At 40.9% G+C, this 19,977-nt stretch overlaps 1 protein-coding gene across 1 annotated transcript in view; it reads right to left on the reverse strand.

Annotated features, from left to right (window-relative positions):
- Window positions 1-19,977, reverse strand: part of LOC135195523 (E3 ubiquitin-protein ligase AMFR-like) — an 83,475-nt gene that overhangs the window by 56,025 nt on the left and 7,473 nt on the right. Inside the window, exon 3 of the mRNA XM_064221762.1 lies at window positions 230-382. Coding sequence (XP_064077832.1) covers window positions 230-382 — 153 coding nt within the window. The remainder of the gene's footprint in view (window positions 1-229; window positions 383-19,977) is intronic.

The raw sequence follows: 19,977 nt of genomic DNA on the forward strand, positions 1-19,977 counted from the left end.
CAATCACTTTGTTTCTCGGATTAAAAAAGGATTAACCAAGTATAGTACGCTAAGAAATATCAACAGCAGCAGTATCACTCAAAAACCAAAAATGACTTTCAACAGAAATCACTGGCCAAAATTAATAAAGTAAGTTTGTACTTAACAAATCTTGCCATTAAACTTTAAACAATATCACGGTATAAACAGAATTCCTACGTAAAATTAAACATAACACTAAGTTACTTACCTCGGCAACCATAAAAGCAAAGGTATTTATGCCAGAGTGACAGCCAACAACAACGCATATTAAAAGACAAAATGTTGCAATTGTTAATATGATGCCAAGCAAGCCAAGCAGCCGAACGTGAGTCCTCCGAGGAGTCGTAGCAGAAAAGGACAACTATGGAGGAAAAACATAATGGCATCAGGTCCTTGCACATGATAGTCAATCATAAAATAATTGTTCGTTACACACAGTAGCATTCTTAGATCTGATACACGAATAACAGCTTATTTTTAATTTCAAATTTAATTTTTCCAGTCAATGATATACAAGATATAACACTCAATGCTGAAGCTGAAATAATAAATTGTAAACAGTATCCCCACAGTTTTTGATACTTTGGAGTTTACCTTCTGCAAAAAGGCATAATGACATCTTTTAATAATCAATTTGTATTTTTCATAGCTAACAAACCTGAGGTCTTAACAATAGGTAATCTTCTAGCACTAATTGAAAAACCTGTAAAAACAATAAAAGATTGTAAAACAAGGAATCTGTGGCATTTGATGACTCATGCATATACGGAGTGGATGATTGGTCATAATCTGATAAGTAACAAAGCCCCTACAGTATAGCCTACATTTGAACAATGAAGATATCCCACAGACAACACTAGCTCCTTATACTGTCTTGCTTGACCTAACCTACACTTTAAATGTCATTCAAAATCTAACCTAATGCCATTAAAAATTTAATTGTAAAATGCTTCAACATTTAAAAAGTAGCCTCACAGAAACCACTGTAATAATGTAGCTGTTACTCAACAAAGTCTGACATGAGAAGGGGCTTTTGCTCCATAATCCTCTAACTCATTCATGTCTCACAAGTAAGATTTCAAAAGCAAGATGTATATTTTAGATATCATATTTTCAATACAACAAAAACCACCTACTTTTAAAACATAAATTTCAAATGTGTTCCAAATACGTAAAAATGATAGGTCCATTTCAACACAATAAAAAAATAAAGGAATGATGCTAAATGGCCAATACAAATTACATTAAGAACTAATGCATATAAAAAAAACAAAGGTTTGTATATTTTAAAACAACTTTTTTGTTTAACCTGTTCTTATTCATGGTACCATTCTTGCAAAATGTATTGAAATCAAATATCTAGCTCTTAGTGATACTGTAATTATTTGTAAGGTTTATTTCTTGCTTTATAAAATAATACGAAACAAAAAGAATATTTACCTCAATCATACATGGCAGTAACTGTGTTATCATGACTGTAGTTACTTAGGAATTACTGTCAATTGGATCCTGCTTTTTACCTTATTCCTTTATTTTTCAATTTTAAACTTTACTAAAGGATAAATATTTAAGGGCTCAACATTTCCATGAGATTTTTCAGTGTGATATTTTCAGAGAAACATTTCCAACCCATATTTATCAGTAATGAAATGCAGAATAACAAATATTTTCCTATTTCCTCTCTACATCGTATCTCCTACAGACATGGCAGTGAAGAAAGATACCAGAATCTCAACAAACTCTCCCACAACTGTAAAGACACAACTGAGTCTAAGTACACGTCGCACAAGGAGCTAAAGTTGGAGTAATCAATACCGATATATAATTCATGATCACCTGTGGCATTTAGCAGCTTAACATCAATAAGAATGTCATGCGAAGGAAATTCCTTTGAATCCTTAGTGGAGGACTTCACTCTTCATTCTAAAATGGAACTCACAATTACAGCAATAATGTCCCCATATTATTAATGATAGTTATGATGATAATGATGCTTCATAACATAATTATGCTTCATAACATAATTAATCATTTTACTTAAAAAAAATTATTTAACAATACAAACTATCATTAAAATTAGTGTGGAATTCTACTAAAACTAAAAAGGCAGCAAACTTGTAAAGCAAGCTTCCACAGAACATATTGTCCACATATGAAATATGAAAGAACTGAACAAAGATATAATGAGTGCAAATTATATTTTACATCTGGTCTTCCTTTAAATGAAGGCATGTAGTAATAAATTCTCTCCACATTCTTCTGTTACTTTTGTATCATATCCATTTTCATTACATGGCCAAACCATCCCAGTTTAAAAGGGCCAAGCATACTTTCTGACTGTTGGACACCACAACTATGAGCAACTTCCTTATTTGCAATATCTTTCAAAAAATCCAGATATAAATCTAGCATTTTTACTTAAAGCTTTTCAAGATTTCTCCCATTTTCTTTGTAAGCAAGCACGTCGATACTACACTCTGAAGTAAAAGCCTTGTGCATGTGATAAATCTGAACAGATTTTACAGGTATTGATGAAAAAAACTTTTTATTTACAAGACTTTCAGCAGTCGTTTATATCACCCATACTCTTGATACTTTCCCTACAGTCTTCTCAATACCAATTGCATAATCCAGTATACATTCTATATGCATGGAAATGTTTTACCTCTTCCATGGTTTGCCAATCCACCATAACACCATCCTCTTCCTCCATTTCTTGACTCTGTCTTTCGTCAGCTTTCCAGTCATCACAAATCTCTTATTTCATTTACATTTTGCAATTCTGAGCAAAACCTGTGACCCCAACCATTACCTTCTAAACACAGATCTGCATTTAACCCCAAGACCTCTCCCTCAGTATACACATGAAAACATTCTTAAGTGGATTCTTCCTCAAGTTTACCTTCTGGTCACTGTAAGCTGATTTTCACTTACAATATTGTACCGATTTCAAAATCTCTCACCTCCACTTCAATATTAATCCTTAAGAGCCAGGTATAAAAATTCATTATGCAGTACCCCAAGCTGGGTAAACTTTTGAGGTCAGCCAATTTAAGAAAAATCACACATCAATAGAACGAGGAAGATATGCAAATGCAAAAGGTATAAAAAAAAAATTCTAGAAAATGTTCCCTAACTTCTACGAGAAGTTGAAAATGACTGCTACAACCCCTTGTGGGGCATCTTTTACAAGACAATCGTAAATTTTAACAAGTTATAAATTTTTTTTCTAATAAATACATTTATTTTATTTTGTAAAATTATAATTAGAGCTCCTGCAATATCAAAACAGATTAGAACTAAAATCAGTTAAATTCTGAGCACATTTGTTGTAAAATACGTATTTACGTAAATTTACAGAGATCAAAGATGCAGCCACTTTTTTGGATTATACGTACATGTTTTTCCTTATATTTTTTTTGCAAAATTACAATTAAAACTGACATATTATTATAAAACAAAATAACTTAAACCAACAGCAACCCCTGGTATATTCATGGGCAAATATAAAGTAAGAGGTCATGTGAGAGAGAGACAGTACTACATACTTCCTTGAAGTCAAGATCACAACTAGCTCATGAGCTGCCTGCTTTTGATTTTAACCAGTCTGAAAGTTCCCATTAGTGATCTTATGGGCTGTAGAAGTAATGGCACCTCTTTCCCACCCCATTCCCCAAAAACCAGTGGCACATTAACATTGTTACTCACCATGAGTAAATCCATCAACTGCCCAAAACCTATTACTACTACTACTACTATGTGAGACTATACATCCATTAATATCATTTGAACATGTTTAAGACCTCTTTGTATTCAGCTACTAATACTGTTTCATACATACAGAGCTCCCAGGAGACCCCTTTCTGCACTGAATTGCAGCACCCTCTATTGCTAAGATAAACAATGCAGGACTCAGAGCTGATCCTTAAAGGAAACCTACATTTATTTCAGTTCTGCTAAATCTGCCACTGTCTTCACTCTTAGATTTTGCTTTACGTACAATATAGTGACCATACATGCCAATAAATAAATACAAAAAACTATAACCCCACATTTACTTTGTTTACAGACATCAACTGTGACAAGGCGAGGGCTACTGCATCATGAGCGGGTGGATCTAAAGAAGCGAGCTCTAAATGTGATCAGAATAGGCCAGCTCAATATTGGGTCTATGACAGGAAGAGAAAGAGAGCTGGTGGAGTTGATGAGGATACAGAGTGTAGATATTTTGTGTGTGCAGGAAACTTGATGGAAGGTTAATAAAACCAAAGAACGGGTGATGGCTACAAGCTAATTTATAGTGGAGCAAATGAGCAAGGTAGGAATGGCATTGGTGTAGTGTTGTCGGGGGAAATGAAGAATGCAGTGACGGAAGTGAGTAGAAAGAATGACCGCATTATGAGAGTGAAGATATGTTAAGGAGGGGAAACAATGAACATCATTAGTGGTTATGCTCCACAAGTGGGCTGCACAGAGGAAGAAAAGAGCCGTTTTTGGAATGAAATGAATGAGGTAACACAAGACTGGAAGAGCAGGAGAGGATTGTAGGGGGGGCAGACTTTAATGGACATTTAGGAAATGAAAAGGATGTAATTGAACGTGTGCATGGAGGATATGGGATCGGGGAGAGAAACCCAGAAGGAGAGAGTATAGTAGACTTTGCCATATCTTTTGATATGGCAATAGTGAATACATTCTTCAAAAAGAAGAGGGAGCACTTGATAACATACAGGAGTGGCTGTAGATGCACACAAATAGACTACCTCCTTGACAATAGATCAAGGCCGGTGGAAGTTAGTAATTGCAAAGTTGTCCCAGGTGACCACTTGGCCCCCCAACATAGGCTTCTTTGTATGAATTTAAAGATGAAAAGAGAAAAGAAAACGAATGGGGTAAAGAAAATCAAATGGTATAAATTGTTAGGGAGAGATAATGATAAAAAGAGAGAGTTCAGGAGAAGAGTGCTGGGAGAATGGTGGAGGCATAATGCATCAGTGATTAGAAGACATGGAAAGGAAATACTAGGGGAAGAGGTGGGGGAAGTGGTGAAGGGTAAAAGGGAGCCAAAGAAAGAGATTTGAAGAGTCACAGCTGGAGGAGGACAGAGAAAGATTAAGAGAAAGAAACAAAGAAATAAAAAGGGTGGTAGCTCAACCTAAGACAAGGGCATATGAAAAGATTTATAATGAACTGGAAACCAAGGAAGGGTTGAGTAAGATCCTCAAACTGTCAAAAGTAAACAAATGAAAGATAGGGATGGTACAATCATTAAAAAGGAAGAAGACATCCTGAAAAGATGGAAAGAGTATTTCAACTAACTGCTAAATGAAGAAAATGAAAGACTTGTAAGAGAGGATGGACAAGTAAACATGGGAATGGTAATGGGGATATCTAGGGATGAAGTGATACAAGCCTTAAAAAGAATGAGGAATGGGAAGGCAACAGGACCTGACTTAATCCTAGTCGAAGTTTGGAAAGCCTTAGGAGAGGAAGGGGTAGACACCTTGTATGATCTGATCGTAAAAATATTTGAACAGAAAAAGATACCAGAAGAATGGCGGGAAAGCATATTGATACCTATATTTAAAGGTAAAGGTGATGTCCAGGAATGCAGTAATTATAGAGGTATCAAACTAATGTCTCACACATTGAAGATTTTGGAAAGAATAATAGATGGTAGGCTGAGAGAGGAAGTGAGAATAGGGAAGGAACAGTTAGGATTTATGAAGGGAAGCGGCACAACGGATGGAATATTTTGCATAAGGCAGCTGATGAAGAAATTCAGAGAAAAACAACGAGACCTGCATCTGGTATTCATAGACCTTCAAAAGGCCTATGACAGAGTGCCAAGGCAAGAAATATGGAGATGTTTGAGGAAGAAGATGGTGCCGGAAAAGTATGTCAGAATGATTCAGATGTACAGGAATGTGTATACTAGAGTGAGAAGCAGTGTTGGAAAGATGGATGGATTTGAGATAAGAGTTGGATTACACCAGGGGTCAGCACTTAGCCCATTCATCTTCATCATGATGGATGTAATGACCAGGGATGTTAGAGAAGCAGTGCCATGGTGCATATTATATGCGGATGACATTGTGTTGTGTTCAGAGGGGAGGGAGGGAGGTGTTGGAGGAGAGGTTGGAGACGTGGAGAGCAGCACTTGAGGAGAGAGGAATGAGAATAAGCAGATAAAAAACCAAATACAGTAATACAACGGGTTACGAACCGATTAATATACAAATTTTTTTAACTTAAGTAGTGATTTCCTCATCCTAGAATCCGAATTTCGCTCGGAATACGAATGTGTGAATTTCCCTTGTGGGCAGCCTGCATTGTTTACATCAGATGAGCGTGGGATCTGCGAACGCATTTTTCTTTGCCAAAACTCAACGAGGGTCACGTGACTTCCTCCCACGCATCCCTTTTCCCCCATAATTCTTTAACTCTCTCGGTGGCGGTAAGATTGAACGCATTTGTCTGTGATACGCTCTCAAATTTGCATAGTGATTTGCACACGTGTTGTGTTTCCGTGATAGTGTTTGTACGTTATTATTACTCAAATAATAAAGACAATGGCTCCCAAGATGACGAAGGCAAGCAGCAAGAAGGAAAGCACGAGAAAGAAAGAGATGATTATGGTCGAAATGAAGAAGGAAATATTCCAAATGCATGATAAAGGCGAGCGCGTGAAAGACATTGCAGCATTCTACAAGCGGTCGCAATCAACATTCTGCACTTTTTTGAAGAAAAAGGAAGAAATTAAAGCCAGTAAAGTATCGAAAAGTGTCACAGTATTGACGAAACAACGGCCTCGTATTCTCGACGACGTAGAAAATTTGCTTATGGTTCAGATAAACGAGAAGCAGCTGGCAGGAGATTCCGTAAGTGAGAGCACTGGGAAATTGTGGAGTTTTATTGAGAAAAATTACCTAAATAAGGCTTCGTCAGGGCGTGCAACAAATTTGTCGATCGATAACGGGGTGGGTCATTTCTATAAAATTTAAAAGAACAGGCAAAAGCAATTTTGTCAAAATTGTGAACAACGACAGTGTCGCGTAAGTGTAAGATTAGTGAAGTTGTTAGTAGCAGTGAACGCTGCTCTCAAGAGAAAGAACCAGAAAGTCTTCCAGAAGTGTTCATGGAGGGAGATTTCCCCCCCCAAGCTCTAACCTGCTCCTCCTCCTCCTTCCCCTCCTCCCGTCTCCAAGCCAGCAGCCACACTCACCTAAGGTAAAGTTCAGGTTTTACTGTACATGCATATTAAATTTAGTGTGTTTATATTTAATTTCATTCTTCAACTTTATAATCTTATGTAATTCCTACACGAATTTTCAACCTTAGTGAACAAAAATAAATGGAAAAATATGAATTGAAATGGTCATTTATGGGCGGGAGGAACGCATTATTTGCTTTTTATAACATTCTTATGGGAAAATCGATTTAGGTTACGAAGCGGGTTCCGGAACGGATTAAATTCGTAACCCGAGGTATTACTGTATATGTGTTCCAGTATTACTGAGGATGGTGGAAGTAGCATAAGATTGGGTGGGGAAGAAATAAAGAAAGTACAGAAGTTCAAGTACTTAGGGTCCATATTAGAGGATAGTGGAAGCATGGACCAAGAGGTGAGACATCGAATTCAGGCAGGATGGAATAACTGGAGGTCTGCATCAGGGGTCCTCTGTGACAAGGTCCCTCTGAAATTGAAGGGAAAGTTTCATAGGACGGTGGTCAGACCAGCAATGTAATATGGAACAGAAACAGCAAGTATGAGGAAAACAGAGAAGATGGTTGAAGCAGAAATGACAATGTTGAGGTGGATGTTGGGAGTAACAAGGGAAGATAGGATTAGAAAAGAGTATATGAGGATCGACAAAGGTAGTTGAAATATCAAAGAAAATACAGGAGGGAAGGCTTCAATGGTATGGACACCTATTACGAAGGGAGGAATGTCATGTTGGAAGACATACGATGGAAATGGATGTGCAGGGTAGAAGGAAGAAGGGAAGACCAAGAAAGAGATGGCGTAATTGTGTAGGGGAAGATATGGTATTAAAAGGTATAAATGAGAACGAGGCACAGGAAAGAAATTAATAGAGAAGACTCATTCACAAAGGCGACGCCATATAAAAATGGGTTTAAGCTAGGAGGAAGACAGATATCAACTTGAGAAAACCAATTACAGTGTAAAACGCATTTTTTCTTAACTTTAATACTACCATAAGTGTTTATTCAATAGTATTTATTGCTGGACCACAATTAAACTATTGACAAAATAGGAAATCTCCTGAAGCAGATACGCTTCAATTAAATGCCTAGTGATAAATTAAGAGAGCAAACCAGCCAGTGATTTTTGCTGGACCAAAATATAAACACTTTTCGTTTTGTTTCCCAACACTATACAACAATATTAATGGCATTCTGGAACTTCGGTAGCTTGCTATGGTTCTGCAGTCTCTTATTTCAAATTTATCGCTAAACCATTGAAAGTTATTCTAGGACAATGTACTGAGAATAATTAGAATAATATTACAATAAAACTGTAACACCAAAAGGGCTAGTATAATCAAGTACTATATATGTACAGTAGACCTCCTGTATTCATGAGGGATGGGTACCAGGTACCAGGCTCTGCTGAGAATAACTAAAACCTGCGAATACTTCAAACCCTCGGAAAATGCTTAGAAGTGCCTATTTTGACAGTTAATACCCGAGATTTTAATAGTTTATCACTAAAAGAGGATTTAGTCACGAAAATGATATGACAATACAGTAATATGTGCATATTTCTCAGTGAAAAATACTGGGAATAGGTGAATTTTCATTGAATAATGGGTATACAGTCCATAGAAAAATCAGCGAATAGGCGAATCTGTGAATAGCAGGGGCCAAATGTACTCGAAGGATCTCGCGTGCAAGACTGCAGCGGGTCATGGTAGAAGCATCGACACTTCATTCTACCATTATTTTAATGAGCCCACAGAGTCACACCGTTAAGACTCTAATAAGGCTCTGTTCTTGAATGAGAGGTGATCAATAGGGTAAGGGAATGGAACCGACTAAAGGATTGAATGAAGAGTAAAAAGCAGAAAGCAAATACATAGTTGGGTTAAAGGAATGCTGCAAAGGACGTTATTAAACACCATCTAAAACAGTAAGCAAGGTGTGTTTTAAGTGGTAACCATTGATATAGAGAGAGGAGAGATTGGACACCGTATAACAGCCAAAGCCGTCTGTGACGTGCACTGCCTGGCGCCATTGCTATATGATAATTCTTATGTAAGCAATAGCACAATCCAATACAGTCTCATGGGAAACCCTGCTCTCTTTAAAACGTGTTTTCTCAGATGTCCGTCAAAACTGTCAAATGATTTCTGTGGCATTTACTATCATTTGAAATGTACATGTACTGTATGCTGAAATAAAAATATTTAATTTTGCTGGTATATTTCTTCTCTGGTTAAACCATAAAGTTTTGTAGATATGGCAACTATGTTATGGTTATTTTCTCAGCAGTCTTTAATGATTGGTATATTTTCTTCTCAGCATTTACCAATGACATTGTGTACTACATGTAGAAATAAAAATTTCAATCCTCTATGCTGTGCTAGTTTGTATACACTTCAGCAATATAGTTGACCAATTTGTCAACATTATGTGCCATAAATTTACAGTCCTGTTTTACTCTAGAGGCAGAATTAATGATTGTTAAAACTCGGAGGAATCCTCTTCATACCAGGTTTGAGAACTTACTCATACATGTACTAAATAGGATAAAATACCGAATGGCCACCTGGCGGCTACCTCCACTGTAGCATGACCACCTTCACAAAAATCAGAAACAACAGTATTAATTTGTGACTTGAGAGAAAACACTTACTGTACTTCGAGAGGAAATTAGAGGTCTTGAGGTATTGCTTCGACGGACACTGGCTCTTGACAAATGTCTATCCTGGGTTACAGGTCGTGTTAAAGTACTTTTTGGGAAGGTCGTCTCGCTACGGTAGAGGCCAGCCATTCGGTATTTTACCCTAACATTTCATTAACACTTAAAACCGCAGTAGGCCTGGATCTCGGCCTCATGATACTAGCTTATGTACAGTGTTGTAGTACAAGTAGTAGGAAACATAATCAGGCATAACCATGGTTGTATGGAATGATGGCAACCCTACATGCCAGTGACTTTTCAGGTAGATTTCAGCACACTGAGCCACTTTTATTCTACACAATTCATCATTTGGAACAATATTTTACGTGCTGTAGGCACGTACCATGGATAAACAACACCCCTGCTTTAATAAAAAGCTTATTACAACTTTCATTACGTATTTCATCACATATAAAAGCAGGAGTGAAGTTGACAGCGATCTAACACACGTTTACTTGAGGTTACTCAACAGTCATAAAGATTTTCATGAATGAAAATAGGTCTCTTATTTATGAAATGTGACCCCCTGTTCTATTGTGAACTTGTTCCTGTAACTGACACAGTCGATGACCCAGCATTGGCTACCAGAAGTGACTTTTTTGCTGCTGGTCTTCGCAGTTGATACCAATGCCATTTCTGACAGTTATCTCATAACAATGGCTCCTTTCGTGCACGTGATCGTCGCTTGTCTGTCCAATCTCTCCTCATTATATCTATGGTGGTAACCCCTTAAAGATGGAAGCCATGATAAAGCTTGAGATTTAATAATGTGAGTCATGGTCACCAGTTGGCAAAGTAAACTACATACAGCAACCAGTGAGAAAATTGTTGCATACACCAACACAAACATCCCAGTCAATCAACCAATGACAAACTTGTAGCCACTCTGTCTTATCTGTCTTATCAACCAAAAGGTAAAGAGGAAGGGGTTGACTACTGCAGATACACAGATTAAAAATTATTACCTTTGGGCCTTTGAATTTATATGAATTGAAGTTGAGGTGAGAATAAACATGAAATAGGAGACATGATTTGAGAATGGTTCTGAATTATTTGGAAGCTATAGAATAAAAAACAGAGATGAAGGAGTACACAATTCCAAGGGCATGAGAAATTGTAGGTCATGATGTACAGTAAATGTAGTGCAAACAAGGGTAAAGAAGATACAGCATTTGAAATGACATGCTTGATTTTTTAATTAAATATATTTTACTTGGAATTACCAAACATTACTACTCATCATGTGCATGCACCTGATGCCCTCTGCAAGACTGAATGGTTATAATGTCCATTCTTCCAAACTAACACCAAGTCTTTAGCATGCCTTGGCATGATATAAAAACACCAGCAGTTGTCTTGGACAATAAATGTTCTCCCAAGGCGTAACATCTTCCAGCAGCATGGAATCAGACCATTGTAAGTATGGGACCACTATTGTTTCTTTAAGAAAGAGATGGAACCATCTTCAGCTTGCCTATGCATCAACAAATGTGCTTTTCTTTTGAGGGAAGGTATTCAACCTTTTAATAAATAAGACTTCCACAAGGTACTGGAATAGCACCCTACCAAAGGAGGCTTACATGTTACACACACTGCCCAAGGATGACCTGAAGGTCATCCATTATTAGAACTTTCTGATGTCAAGATAAAATTTTGCAACTGGATACAGTTCATCCTAAAGTTTACAAGCATTGAGAAAAGCATTCTTGGCCATAAATGTGTCCTTATGCTTCCCATTATGCCAAGAGTGATGTGCTTTACTAATCATTTATAAATTCAAAAATATCTATCATTTGGATAATCTGGAAAATGAGGAATATTGGTCACATATTTTTATTAAATAAAAATCTTTTCCTTACCTGAATCTATTAACTTTTTTACTTTATCAGTGTCTTCGTTTCCTTTAATGCAAATATGAGTAGTATAGATCCAATGTACGAGTAGTATAGATCCAATGTACTATTTCAATATCCATTCAACAAGATTAAGATAATTGGTACCCTCATTACCTTTGAAATGTCAATTTCTTTATACGAGGAACAAATATTCGGCATTAACAACAGGATAATCTTCTAGCGCTAGCTGGAAACCTGTAAAAACAATCAAAGATTGTAAAACATGGAATCTGTGGCATCTGGCAACTCAAGCACATCCAAGGCGTATGGTCATCAACCAAGCTCGAATCCCCGCAATATGCCAGCCTTTTCTTTTACCACCTTGGAGAGCATTGTTTCGCTTCACTCTCCTTTTCCAAGCAGATTTTTTTTTTATCACAGCCTGTGCTTTATTTCTCTTTATTCAGCCTAGAAGTTCTGTGGACGTCAATGTTTTTAGACAAGCCTTCCTTGTTGCCATGTTGAACATCCTTGGGACAGATGCTGTTGCAGTAGATATGATTTTAACTCTGCATCGGCATTGCTTGCGTTATGTGTGATAGGCTGGTCCATCTCCTAAGAGAGTATTGCCCCTTCAGAGAGACAGGACCCCTTACTTTGTTTTTTCTGCGTCACAAAGTCGTGTTCTTCCCCACATATTCGCATTCGTGAGGTTGCCAGTGGAGCTAGTGGAAGGAAGACATTCTTAGAGCAATTGTCTCACTGGTTTTCCAACTAGCTTCGCTCCACATGACACGAACATGTACGGGTGTCATCACTGGTCTGTGTACGTAGTTCATCGCTTATATACATAATTGACCATCGCTTGTCCATGTACAAGATTCAGGACGTATCCAGCTGCTTGATATGTATTTTCATCCGTCTGTATACCATCATCCAAGGACACGTAGTGCCATGCCCACTTCCGTACACCAACTTCCTTCAATGTATACTAACGTACACGTACGTACGTGTACCATTGCCCACGTCCTTCTCTTCAAGTTACATTGTGTTCAGAAGCATAGTTATCTTGACAAACAATGACGACCTACCAAAAGGTTATTTAGAACGTTTGTGCAAATGACAGACGACGGATTCATTCAATCAATCCATCCGGCCTTCTTTGGGATTCAAGCATACTTTATGGTTAGATACTTGGGTCTAGGCCAAGACACTTCAAGAAGGAAGGTAAGGAAATGCTGGCCTTTCTATTTTACTCTAGAGTAAGTAATTGCATTCTTACCTGGCAAGTAGCTAACACAACCTAGCCTAAGTGGGTATGGTCTTAGCCTAGCCTAGATAATTCAGAAGCCTTCTTAACCTAGCCTAAGTAGTCGAGTTCTTAGCTAACCTAACCAGTTCAGGGGTACTTCAACGCTACCTTAATCTAGCCTAACTTATAAGTCTTTAGCCTAGCTTAACTAGTTCAAGGATACCTTATCCTAGTCTCAGTGATTGAGTTCTTAGCCTAGCCTAACTAGTTCAAGAGATCCTAATCCTAGGCTAAGTGGTTAACAATTTCCTATCTGTATAATTTGAGCACTGAGCCTACCTGAGACCCAAGGTGTCTGGGAGCGCTCAGCAGTGCGAAAAAATAATTATTTAGAAAACTCATTTTGCTGTCCTTTTTTCTAAATGTTTACATTTTATGGTGGAATAGTCAGAATAAGAGTCCCAGCCCTCTAAATACGAAAAAATGTGAGTTATTTAACGAAAAAATTTTTTTTTTTTTACATATTTTTATATTTTCGTTCGTAACCCAAAAATGATATTGTTATAATACAATAAAGTTTCATACATACTTACCTGGCAGATATATACATAGCTAAGACTCCGTCGTCCCCGACAGAAATTCAAATTTCGCGCCACTCGCTACAGGTAGGTCAGGTGATCTACCGGCCTGCCCTGGGCGGCAGGACTAGGAACCATTCCCGTTTTCTACTCATATATTTTCTCTTCCACCTGTCTCCTTGCGGGGAGGCTGGGTGGGCCCTAATCGTATATATCTGCCAGGTAAGTATGTATGAAACTTTATTGTATTATAACAATATCATTTTCATACAATCAACTTACCTGTCAGATATATACATAGCTGATTGGCACCCTTCGGTGGAGGGTAAGAGACAGCTACTACTGGAATAGACAGGTAAACAACATCTGTTGTAGGTATAAAATAAAAACCTTGGTTCCTACCTGATAGGTGGTAGACTTCGTGGGTGTTTGTCCCGTAGTCTGCATCACCTCAAGAAACTTTAGCGAGATATGTGATCTATGGCCAAGAATTCTTGTGGGTCTGCCGAAGGGGTCTTATCCACTTACTCGGCAGAGCCTGAAAGGACTTTGTCAATGGGTGCTGATCCACTTATATGACAATACACCTTATTAAGGAGCACACCAATCCCGACCACCTGATCCTAACCACCATGTTAGTATTAAAAATTGCTCCGAGTTATCCCCAACTCTTCGCAACAACCGTAACTCAAACCAAATTGCACACGCACACAATAATTTTCCAAAAAAAAATATTCATCTATTAAAAGATATCACAAGAGTTCCTTACTGAACGGAAGTGACTGGCCGCTTGTGCGGTATCTGCACTTGTTCAGCAGAAAGTCTAGAACATATCTATTAGACTTAAGTAGTAAAAAAAAAAAAAAAATTTTTAAGGATTGTTGTCAGCTCCTGTACCCAGGATTGTGCCCGCAGACACAAAAGGACCTAAGGAAAAACATTTTTCATAGGTCACACGCACGTCCTTCAAATAGTGAGAAGCAAACACAGAATTACATCTCCAATATGTCGCTTCCAAGATATTCTTCAGTGACATATTTCTCTGAAAAGAGAGAGACGTCGCCACCGCTCTCACTTCATGAGCTCTTACTCTCAGGAGTTTTAAAGAATCATCCGTGCAAGCCTTATGAGCGTCTGTAATTACGTTCCTGACAAAAAAGGCTAAAGCATTCTTAGACATAGGTCTTGATGGATCCTTCACTGAGCACCAAAGACCTTGTCTAGAACCTCCCAACTGTTCCTTTTTCTGTAAGTAAAACTTTAACGCCCTTACTGGGCAAAGAGACCTCTCCGGTTCCCTGCCGACGAGACCCGATAATCCTTTTACCTCGAAGTTTCTCGGCCAGGGATTCGAAGGATTTTAATTTTTCGCCAAGAATAATTCCTTGAAGGAACAGATGGCTGAATCTATATTGAACCCGACTTTGTCACTAAGGGCGTGTAGTTCACTAACTCTTTTCGCCGTCGCCAGTGACAAAAGAAATAAACATTTTCTCGTTATATCACGAAACGAGGCCAAATGTAGGGGTTCAAATCTCTCTGAAGCCAAGAACTTCAGCACTATGTCTAGATTCCAGTTAGGGGGAGAAGTAATCTTAGACTTCTTGGTCTCAAAAGACCTAATCAGATCATGTAGATCTTTATCGTTTCCCAAATCTAGGCCTCTATTCCTAAAGACGGCCGATAGCATACTCCTATAGCCCTTTATCGTGGCTACGGAGAGCTGCGATTCTTCTCTCAGAAATAACAGAAAATCAGCTATTTCTGTTACAGAGGTACTGGAGGAGGACAACTTCTTCGACTTACACCACCTTCTAAAAACTTCCCACTTGGATTGGTAAACCCGGATAGTGGAAGTTCTCCGGGCTCTAGCGATCGAGCTTGCTGCTTTGCTAGAAAAGCCTCTCGCTCTGACAAGTCTTTCGATAGTCGAAAGGCAGTCAGAGCGAGAGCGGGGAGGTTTGAATGAAACCTCTCGAAGTGTGGTTGTCTGAGAAGATCCTTCCTTTGTGGAAGGGATCTGGGGAAGTCTACTATCCACTCCAGTACCTCTGGGAACCACTCTTGAGCTGGCCAAAAGGGGGCTATCAGGGTCATTCTTGTCCCCTTTGAAGTCACAAACTTCCTGAGCACTTGCCCCAGAATCTTGAATGGGGGAAATGCGTAAACGTCTACCTGAGACCAATCTAGCAGGAAGGCGTCTACTGCTAGAGCTCTGGGATCTTCCACTACTGAACAGAAGACTTCCAGTCTCTTCGAGAGGAACGTGGCAAAGAGGTCGACATGAGGAGTCCCCCAAAGAGACCAGAGATTGCGGCAAACGTCTGAGTGGAGGGTCCATTCGGTATGAAGGACCTGGTTCCTCCTGCTCAGCCTGTCCGCTCTCACGTTCCTTACTCCCTGAACGAACCTCGTCAATAGAGAGATGTTCCTTTGCGATGTCCACAACAGCAGGTCTCTTGCGAGTTCGTAAAGGGCATACGAGTGAGTACCTCCTGCTTCCGAATGTATGCCAGAGCGGTTGTATTGTCCGCATTCACTTGTACTATTTTGTTGCATACTAACGGTTCGAAGCTCTTTAGAGCTAGGTGTACAGCCAACAGTTCTTTGCAGTTTATGTGCCAGGACACTTGAAGAGCATTCCAAGTGCCTGACACTTCTCTCTTTCCCAAAGTTGCTCCCCAACCTTTTCCGACGCGTCGGAAAACAATACAAGGTTTGGGCTCTGTATTTCCAGGGAAGTACCCTTGTTTTCCCTCAGTGGGAGTAACCACCATTCTAGATGGCGTTTCATCAGATCTGGAATGGGAAAACTGTCCGAGAGGAGTCCTGTCTTCATGTTCCACGAACTTCTGAGGAAGAACTGAAGAGGACGGAGATGAAGTCTTCCTAGATGAAAGAACTGTTCGAGCGAGGAAAGGGTCCCTAACAGGCTCAACCATTCCCTCGCCGAAGTACGTTCCTTCCTTAGGAAGAGAGAGACTTTTTCTAAACCTCTCGCTAGTCTCTCTTGAGAAGGAAATACTCGAAAACCCCGAGAATCCATCCGAATCCCCAGATAGACCCAAGTTCTGGCTGGGGATCAGTTGGGACTTCTCGAGGTTCACGAGTAATCCTAATGTCTTTATCAGGTTTAGTGTCACAGTCAGGTCCTCCAAACACTTTTTTCTCTGACTTTGCTCTGATAAGCCAGTCGTCTAGGTATAGAGATATACTGATTCCTTTCAGATGAAGCCATCTCGCCACATTTTTTCAAAAGGTTCGTGAAAACCTGAGGCGCCGTAGACAGGCCGAAACACAAGGCTCTGAATTGGAAGATCCTTCCCCCCGTCATGAAACGGAGGTACTTCTTCGACGAAGGATGGATCGGGACGTGAAAATAGGCGTCCTGGAGATCCAGAGACACCATCCAATCCCTTGGCGAAGAGCCGCAAGGACTGAAGCAGAGGTTTCCATGGAGAACTTCTGTTTCTGAACAAACTTGTTCAGAGCGCTGACATCCAGAACTGGTCTCCAGCCCCCCGAGGCTTTCGCAACCAAGAAAAGACGATTGTAAAACCCTGGGGAGCTTTGATCCAGCACTAGTTCTATAGCTCTCTTGTCCCACATCTGATCCACCATTTGTTGAAGAGTATCTTTCAACACAGGGTCCTTGTAATTGGCGGACAATTCCCTCGGAGTTGACGTCAGGGGAGGATTGTCCAGGAAAGGAATGAGATATCCCTTCTGAAGCACCGACATCGACCAAGCGTCTGTGTCGATGAGAGTCCAGGCTTCCGCAAATCCCCGGAGCCTGGCACCTACTGGTGTTTGGAGGAGCGCCACTTCACTTTCCCCTTTTAAAGGGGCGGAACGAGGCTCGACCTCTCTTCTCAGTCGTTTTCCTTTTTAGCGGTACTCTAGTGGGAGGGCCTCCTCGAAAGGGCCGAACAGGAGTAGACACCCCTTTCTTTTCTCCCACCATCACTGGTCTCTTCTTCCTGGAAGATTGCAGGAGAAGATCCTGTGTCGCTTTCTCCGTCAGAGATCGGGAAATATCCCTCACCAACTGTGAAGGGAACAGAAAAATCAGACCTAGGGGCGAATAACAAAGCTGCTCTTTGCGAATGTGATACTGCTTTCGTCAAGAAAGCGCTAAAAACAGATCTCTTCTTCAAGAGACCTGCTCCAAATAAGGAAGAAACTTCCCCTGAGCCGTCCTGCACCGCCTTGTCAATACATGACAAAATTGCAAGGAGTACGTCCGGTTCTAGCCCTTCAGGGGCATGAGCCTTCTTGGACATCACTCAAGGGACCAATCTAGGAAGTTAAAGACTTCTAGAATGTGAAAAAGTCCCTTGAGGAGATGATCCAACTCTGAAAGACCCCAAGTAATCTTAGCAGTGTGAAGGCTATGTCTCCTGGATGCATCTACCAGACTGGAAAAGTCAGCTTCAGCTGAAGCTGGGAGTGTGAGACCCATATTCTCCCCAGTCTGGTACAAATCCCTCTCTTGCCCGTGAGTTCTAGCGGGAGGCATGCAAAACACTGTCCTTACTAGCTCTTTCTTAGTTAGCATCCAGCTATCCAGCGATTGCAGAGCTCTCTTCATAGAAATCGTCGGTCTCATCTTCAAGAAAGCCGACGATTTCGGCGTCTTAGAGCATGAAAAAAGTGAACGAGGCGAAGGAGGAGCGGCAGGGATCAATGCATCTCCGTATTCCTGGAGTAGGAGAGCTGTCAAAACTTTGTAGTTAGACAGTCCTTCTTTGCCGTGAGACTCGTCCTCTGAGTCCTCTTCCAAAATCGGATCAGAAGGAGAGGCCCCTTCCCGTTCCGGGTCTTCCTGTTCAAAAACTCTCTCTACGGGAGACAAACTCCTAATAGGAGAGGGGCTAAGAGAGTGTAAAGAGCTCCTATGCTTGGCTGGCTCTTCGTACTTGGCTGGCTCTTCGCGCTTGGCTGGCGCCTCGCGCCTGGCTGACGTCTCGCGTCTGGCTGATTCCTCGCGCTTGGCTGGCGCCTCGCGCCTGGTAGAATCCTCGCGCCTGGCTGGCGTCTCGCGCCTGACTGACTCCTCGCGCTTGGCTGGCGCCTCGCGCCTGACTGGTGTCTCGCGCCTCTCAAAGCTCTCGCGCCTGACTGACGCCTCGCGCCTGGTTGGAGTCTCGCGCCTTTCTGGTGCCACATCCTTGTATGTTAGATGCTTGTCTGGCGCCTCGCGCTTGGCTGAATCCTCACGCCTGGTTGTTACCTCGCGCTCGGCTGAAGCTGCTGGTATGGCAGACGTATCCCATCTGGGAGTATCCTCGCGCCTGTAAAGCGTTTCTCGCTTGTCTGACGCTCTAATCCTAGAAGACGCTTCTCGTCTGTAGGACGCCTCGCGCTTGACTGGCGCGACGCGCTTGTCTGGCGAATCAAAATCGTCCAAAGAGTCTCTATCCGAGTCATTCTCAAAAGACTCACGTCCCACAGGAGCCTCACTCCTGGCGGGAGAAGGAAGACGAGTCTTCTTGACCGGCAGTCTCACGTCTTTCTTACGAGGAGGATCCTTCGAAAGGACTCCTACCAAGGCGGATAGCTGTTCCTGCACCGCCAAAATGATCCTCTTGGAAGCCACTCCTGCGTCTTCTTGAACGGGAGAGGGAGACCTCGAAGGCGTTTTGCCCACATCATGGGACGTCAAAACCCTCTTCGCCTTCTTGATGGAAGGAGGCGCTTCTTCCGAAAAGCGTTCTGGGCTTGAATCCAACACAGGATCTCTCCAGTGCCTTTTCAGGGGCCTGGACAAGTCCGAATCCTTCCACCCTCGTTTAGGAGAGGGAGAAGCGGACGAAGAGAAGCACTCTCTGAGGACGCTTTTCCGATAGCGGTCCTGAGCAGTCTGTCTATATACAGCACCTGCTGAAGGGACGCCTGACCGGGGGGAATTCTCCACAACCTCCGTACGGCTTTCGACTTTCCTTCTCCTCTGGGCTTGGGAGCTTGGAAGAGGTCTAGGCCTGGGAGCGTCGCAGAGACGGTCAGACGCCCCCTCCACAACACTGGGGACACTCACTTCACTATAATCACTTTCACAGTCCTTACCTTTCATGGTAGCCATTTTGGATCTCATCCTGTGAAGAGTAGCCTTCAGTTCAGCAATTTCAGAGGCCGAATCTGAATGTAAAGCCAGTGAGGGCCCTGATACAGAATCATAATTAAGAGAAGAGTTAGAATTATCCAAAGGCTCAATAGGCCTTGTACTACTACCCGCAATCTTAGATGCAGCCCTTCTGACTCTATCCCTTTCTAACTTCTTCAAGTAAGAAGTTAGTCTCTTCCATTCCTCAACATTCAACCTCTCACACTCATGACAGGTGTTAGAAATAGAACAATCAAAAC

The sequence above is a fragment of the Macrobrachium nipponense genome, chromosome 16 (genome assembly GCF_015104395.2).
Source record: "Macrobrachium nipponense isolate FS-2020 chromosome 16, ASM1510439v2, whole genome shotgun sequence".
Lineage (NCBI taxonomy): Eukaryota > Metazoa > Arthropoda > Malacostraca > Decapoda > Palaemonidae > Macrobrachium > Macrobrachium nipponense.